Source organism: Brachyhypopomus gauderio, chromosome 1 (genome assembly GCF_052324685.1).
Source record: "Brachyhypopomus gauderio isolate BG-103 chromosome 1, BGAUD_0.2, whole genome shotgun sequence".
NCBI classification, from domain to species: Eukaryota; Metazoa; Chordata; class Actinopteri; order Gymnotiformes; family Hypopomidae; genus Brachyhypopomus; species Brachyhypopomus gauderio.
In genome coordinates this window covers 25,597,187-25,604,094 of record NC_135211.1, presented here as the reverse complement: position 1 = coordinate 25,604,094, position 6,908 = coordinate 25,597,187, and the positions used below count along the sequence as shown (strand labels likewise).

Genomic DNA, 6,908 nt, shown 5'->3' with positions numbered 1-6,908 from the left:
AAACCCAGTCAAAATACACGCACATTGTCAGGTTGTTGGGTTCTAAAATATGTTTGACATATGCTGCCAGGAAGCAGCAGTATTGTGTGAACTGTGGCAGCTCTCTCTGGATCTTTGAACGTCCAGCTCTCTCTGGAAAATGGAACTTTTGGCTTATTAGACAGAATTATGAAACCCGAGTCATGCAGGACACACAGTAACACAGGCTTAAGGTGTTTCAGTTTATTTATAACAATGTTATTTTGTTTGTAAAGTACTCCAGCAAAAATTAAACATTATTCTTGTTCCAGAACTAAGTGTAAGCCTCCATGCATGTACTAGAAAAGCTGTCATTTAATACAACTGCACAAAGATTACAAAAAATATATAACAATAAAAAATGCATGAAGTTTAGCAACAGTCCTGAATGTGACGAGACTATATTCTTTTATCTAATTATTTGTGTTTAAATGTGACCTTAAAATCTGGAGCAGAATTTAAAAAACTGCTGCAGTTCTGATGAGACGCAGAAATTCAGTTCAGATGAGATATTCAGACTCTGGTTCAGTTCTGATTATTCTGACACACAGATGCTCAGCATACGGTGGATGAAAAACGTGTGTAAGAGATAACAGACTAACCCATCATCTCAAAACAGCACTGCGGAGTACGAGAGACTAACCCAATCATCTCCAACAGCACTGGCAATGCAGCGCTACTTATGCCAGTGCACTAGACAGACATGTATTACCATGACAGCACTACACAGACATCCGTTACCATTCCAGCACCCTAGACAGACATCCGTGCTATGCCACCATGCTATTGCACTCCAGGAACAAGCCTTGCGTGCTTCACTACTGCTGTTGCCAAGAGTGAACACTAATGGGGATCTGCGACCAGTCTTCAGGTCATGACTTTTCCGCTAGAATGTTTCTCAGTCTTCCAACCAGTTTTCCACCTGCATGCATGTTTTTGGTCTCACTTAAGCCCCATCACAGAGACAGAGAGCAGCTCTGTCCAGGTGTTTCTCTGTGACAAACGTACCATACCTTTAGTTATGCAAGTAAGAGAAAGTAACTATCCTCAGATGTAGAGCTATGGAATATGATAAAGAAAGACTAACTATGGAACTGACATTTTTCATGTGCTATACAAGGATCCTTGATCTTCTGCGTGACATTGTTATTATAATAGCAGTCAGCACTACAGAGGTGGAACAATATTTTTTTTCTCTATACAATTCATACAAAAATAAAAATAAAAATTGTCCCAAATTGTTTCCCAAGCTGCTTTGTTCAGCGTTGGTCTTGCACAGAGGTAGTGGCTCTTAAAGAAGAGGGGCAGAACAACTGCAGAAAATGCTGGGAGCCGAGGGTTTGAACAGAATACTGTGATCACATACAAAAGTAGTCCTTCATTTTGTACATTTTATACAGTGTTTACACTTTATTTTCGGTTCTCCTCCTGGGACGGTTGATTAGTTGGTTTGTTGTTAAAGGCAGCGGGGGTCTTCTGGATGGAGCGGGCGGGTGAACGGGCTAGACCAGCGGCTCCACCAGCGGCTCCACGTGTCCTCGTGCCAGAAGCTCCTTCTTCTCATCCGTGCTGGCCAGAGAGCTCCGGCTGGCCTGGCCTCCCATGTACAAGGTGGCATACACGGGATTCGTGAAATTAGTTGGCTAAAGGTAAACACCATAAAAAAAATAATAAGCTTCTAAATCACACACACCTGCACACTAAATGACATTATAAAAATATATAATCTTGAATGTCTAACCTTGTCAGGGTCCAGTGTGAAATCCGCATCGAGAAGCTCCCCCACGTCTTCATCAGGTTCCCCTTCATAGATCTTATAAGCTGGGTTCCCAATCTCCACATTCATGGCTCCATTGGTCATTCGCTGGTGTTGGAATCCTTTAGCTCTGGGGGCACAGGTGAGAAACTCTGTCAGGCTCAGAGATCTCGCCAGCTCTGACACACTATCCATACACAGCAGCATGAATGAGGGTAAGCCACATCACAAGGGAGCGCCACCAAAATTCAGAGCCACTAGAAAAACCTGCATCACAAAGAAGCTCACAGGAGCCTTGCCAGAGCTTACCAAACTATACACATGAGTGAGAATTTCTTTGACATGCAACTGACAGACAAATAATAAAATACTACTTCAGCTTGAAGATACATACATCATAACATTATAATATGCTAATATTTTCTAAATGTATTTAAAAGGAGTTTCACAAGTTTGTAAAATGAGATACAAATGGCTCAGATTTACATAAAGCTTTAGATTTAAGGTGGACAGTGTTCTAATGGTCATTTTCTGAATTCCTAGTTTTAGAGTTATTTCGATAAACACTGTTTAAAAAGATGACCCATTCTCAATGTGATGAAGTTGTCATGAGACCCAGACTTTGGAGTGACTAATTTGGGTCATTTTCCTGTTCTCCTTCTCAGCAGATCACCACCTTCTCTCTGCTTGTTCTGCTCAGGTAATTTTGAGTGATGATAAAAAGAGTTTTGAAAAACATGGAAACACCAAGAACACACACATCACAGGACCAGACTTGGGAGAGAAAATGAGACAGAAGACCAGGTAAAAGGGACAGAAATCCTAGCAACCGTTACCGCGGCCGCTTTGAGCCAGATTTGCCAGACCTGAGGAGAAGAGAAGAAGCAGTTAATCCACAGAGGTGTCAATTCCAGGTTCAGAAAGTAAAAGTCCTCACCAGGATTTTCCTCAGGCTTCCTGGATTGTGTTGATCACTAATTTTACCTGGATTGCACTAATTAGAAAATCTAGCAAGCTTAAGCAAAATCCTGGTGAGGACTTTTACTTTCTGAACCTGGAATTGACACCTCTGTTAATCCATAAAGTGAGGGTTAGTCAGTGAGTGAGGTTTAATCCATGAAGAGGATTCATGAGTATGTGAGGTTTAATCAATATAGAGAGGATTAGTGAGCATGTCCAGTTTAATCCATGAAGAGAGGATTAATTAGCATGTGAGGTTTAATCTTTGTAGAGTGGATTAGTGAGTGTGTAAATGGGTTAGGTGTCGTTTTTAAAAGTCAACACCTGTTTAGGCCCAACCCACCATACATCTGGATATAATATACTCACCCTCGCATTCGCTTTCTGTACCATAATACAGCTCCACCAAAAAGCAACACCAGCACCACCAGAAGTATCACGGGAATTATTATGGATGCTGTACCTACACACACACACACACACACACACACACACACACACACACACACACACACACACACACACACACACACACACACACACGAGGCTTATGAACTATATAGCAAACACTGCAATTATCATAAAGCCTTATGCAGGACTTACGGTTGGCAGATTCAGCACTTGTGCTGGGGGCATGGCTGTCACACTGAAGCCCCTCCCAGCCAGCTGCACACCTAGCAGGCAAAATGGAACGTCAATGCGCACTCATACTGACAAGAAACTGTTGTCTTTCCTTATGCTTGTGTGTGCAGGTAGTGGGTGGGTGTGTTTCTGTGTGTACTACACACTTGCACTGAGGAAGGTTCCCAGGACTTAGAGAACACTGTCCATTAGCACAGTATCTATCACAGGTGTAACAGCTGGGCTGGATTTGGTCATTAGGACAGCTAGAAGTTAAACACATACACAAGGCAGTTAAATATCAAACAGCATTATACCCCAGTATATGTAGTGTTTAAATATGCATGTACACGAACACGCACACGCACACACACACACACACACACACACGAGTTTGTTAACAGGTCTTCAGATCCACTGCTCCAGATCCACTGCTTGTAGTCCCAGTTTCTCCAATCGTCTATCCCCCTATAATCTCTCGGATTAAAGTGATGGAACTTCACTCATTGAAAGTTAGTAGCAGCTTCAAGAAGGTCACTATATTAAGTACCATTTTAAACCCAGATGCACAAGCCACACACCACTCCTCCAAGATCCTCTACGATCATCCATTATCTTCTACAATCCACAGCTGGTCCTTTACAAGGAGAATGACAAAATACTGGACAGGACTTTAAAGAACATTGATTTGATTGTCTTCATTGTGTTAAGGCTTTGCTCCATTGAGGAATGTCTGGTGTACAATGCCCAGTGAGTGGTGTACAATTCCCAGGCAGTGTCTGTAAACTTCTGCTCATGCTCCTGCCACAGAACCACATGTCCTCAACATAATCAACTGCAGCCTACAAATCCATTGGCTTTCAGATTATTACACAGAAAACAAACAAACTAGGGTTGTCCAAACTACAGCCCAACATTAAACCTGCTGGTATCAAGTGCGTCCATCAGTGGTCAAACAGGAGTTCTACAAACTTTAATAAAGGGGATGAATCAAAGTTCTTATCAACCATATGCATGGTTGTCTGTAAGCTTCACTCTGAGATCTTAAAGGAAACACTACAACAGTAAAATGTGCTACATCAACAGAAATTGTTTTCTGTCAATCACTGTGAGAACCAATTCTGACCATGTGGAGTTTAACTTGTGAAGTTGGGTTTTCACTTAAAATCTTGGCCACAGAAGTGTTACAGAGACACAAGTGGATACCATAGCACATACATTAGTGGAAACGGTGCATCACAGTAGCATTAACAAGGTGCACGTGTGCACACACACCTGCACGTGACATCTCCTTGCTGCTGGTACACGTTGGTGGGGATGCACTTGCCATCGTTGCAGTAGTGACACTTGTCCACTTCACAGTTGTTGCCAATGAAACGTGGCGTACAGCGGCAGTGCCGGGACCCATCGCTGGACTGTAGACACGTGCCCCCATGATCACAGAAGCCATCACACACTCCTATCAGGTTCAAGAGGAGGGGTCAGACTGTGGGAGGGGTCACTTCTCTCATATGTCTACTACATTTGTTCATTTTTCAGTTACATTTGTTCATTTGTCATGTACAAGTCATCACTGCAAATAAAACAAGTACGGAGAAGAGATTTGTCAAGAATGATTTCTTGTCAAAGCAACTGATACCAGTCTGTATTGACCGTAGTCATCAGAACTCCATTTTGAATGAGAGTTGCATGTAAGTAGTAACAAAAATTCTGATTGGTTTTCACAACAAGCAGGTGGTGCTTTGGCACTCACGGTATTGGCACTGATCTCCCAGAAAGTCAGGTGGGCAGCTGCAGGTGGGTTGGTTTCCACGGTTAACGGTGCAGTTTCCTCCACTGTGACAGTAGTTGTGGCAGGTATGCAAACTGCAGGTGGGCCCAGTGAAGCCAACCACACATCGACATGTTGGCGCCCCTGCAGGACAACAGAGGAACCACAGCCACTTTTATTAACTGAACAAACCAGTCTATATGGTCACTTCTGTTGACATAGTCAGTGTTGCCATAGTTACTTTGAAACAGTAATCCGACTACTGACTACTGACTACTTCTTTAAAAAGTAACTCAGTTAAGTTACTGACTACTTGCTTTTAAAAGTAACTAAGTTAGATTACTTTTAGTTACTTTCAGCAGAGGCTGATCCCCCGCCCCTATAACATGAAAATGACTACCAGTTCTGCCAATACTCACTTTATTGACATGTATTTTAACCGGAACATCAAAAATGACACTGGCATTTGTAAACTTTTTCTTGAAATAGGCTTACATGTTTTTTAAATAAATAAATAAGACAGTCTTTCTGTTCAACTCCGCCCACTTACAGGGTTGCCAACTGTCACGCATTGAGACACACGCATTTGACTGTCTTCACACGCTTACGCCACACTTCCGATATCTCACGCCGAAAAAAAAATCCAGTTTATTTACCTCTGATCCACATCTATGATTCAATGAGTTACTAGTTCGATCTGGCGCCAACCACCGGCGATCGATCGATCGCGATATAATACTGAATTTAGTCAATTTTACACCCCGCCCGGTAACAATTTACGTTCGCCGCCAAGCCCCGGTTTTTTTTTTTTTTCAGGTTTGACGTTGTGTTTTTGAAAGTAGACAGCACTCTGTCGCCAGGACAGAGTGTACAACGGACCTTAATGTTGTCTTCCTTAGCCGAAATAAAATCAAAATAATGCCTGTATTTCCAGCTGCTAAAGGCGAACCTCTCCTTCCATCTGACTTTGGCGCCGCAGAGCAGAGATGACGTAACCGCGTAAGAAACGTGTAGCCAAAAAATAAGAATGAATAAATATAACCTACGTTCCCCCGAAATGCAGAAATAGTAACGCACGATGTTTTAGATAAGTAACTTTAATCTGACTACTAGTTTTTAAATAGTAGTTGCGTTAGACTACTCGTTACTGAAAAAAGTAGTCCGACTACAGTAACGCGTTACTAAGTAACGCGTTACCGGCATCACTGGACATAGTTGTCAGTTAATAAATATTTTAAATCTGGAAAGAAATATGAGAATGTCTGAGGTACTTGTTGGGACAGTGTGTGTGTCAGTGGGGAACCGTCAGGGCCCTCTACGCCCTCTCAGAGGGCCTAAAATATTCTTAAAACATAAATATATATAATATAATTTATCCAATTTTATTTTATCTACTTACAGTTTGACAATCGTCATTTAAACAATTACAAAAATATAAGCAAATAAATTATTCACCCGTGGAAGCCTGTGAGCCTGTGTCTCCCCCTATCAGGACTGTGATGCCCGCTGTTCATTTAGGTATAATGGTCACGGTTCGCTACTGGTGTGTGTGATTTGTGTTACCTGCAGGAGACACGGCACACGTGCCCCCGTTCTGACAGTAGTCTCTGCACTGGCTGATTTCACACTTGTCGCCTGCGTAGTTCGGCTGGCAGCGGCACTTGGGCTGTTTCCTGGCATTCAGGACACAGCTGCCACCATTGAGACACCGTAGTGTACATGGAGCACTCGGAGCTGAGAGGAGGAGGGAGATATTGATTACTGTATCCATTTTTATAGGGG

At 42.5% G+C, this 6,908-nt stretch overlaps 1 protein-coding gene across 2 annotated transcripts in view; it reads right to left on the bottom strand.

Moving 5' to 3' along the window:
• Nucleotides 1-207: 207 nt before the first annotated feature.
• Nucleotides 208-6,908, bottom strand: part of LOC143514308 (low-density lipoprotein receptor-related protein 1-like) — a 148,302-nt gene continuing 141,601 nt past the window's right edge. The window contains exons 82-90 of one of the 2 annotated variants that reach the window (XM_077005334.1): nucleotides 6,690-6,860; nucleotides 5,109-5,270; nucleotides 4,631-4,814; nucleotides 3,523-3,621; nucleotides 3,338-3,408; nucleotides 3,104-3,197; nucleotides 2,611-2,640; nucleotides 1,760-1,904; nucleotides 208-1,661 (exon numbers count right to left, since the gene is read on the bottom strand). In XM_077005334.1, the coding sequence (XP_076861449.1) occupies nucleotides 1,521-1,661; nucleotides 1,760-1,904; nucleotides 2,611-2,640; nucleotides 3,104-3,197; nucleotides 3,338-3,408; nucleotides 3,523-3,621; nucleotides 4,631-4,814; nucleotides 5,109-5,270; nucleotides 6,690-6,860 (1,097 nt within the window). In that variant the 3' untranslated portion in view covers nucleotides 208-1,520. The remainder of the gene's footprint in view (nucleotides 1,662-1,759; nucleotides 1,905-2,610; nucleotides 2,641-3,103; nucleotides 3,198-3,337; nucleotides 3,409-3,522; nucleotides 3,622-4,630; nucleotides 4,815-5,108; nucleotides 5,271-6,689; nucleotides 6,861-6,908) is intronic. The other variant, XM_077005341.1, reaches the window with a different exon arrangement.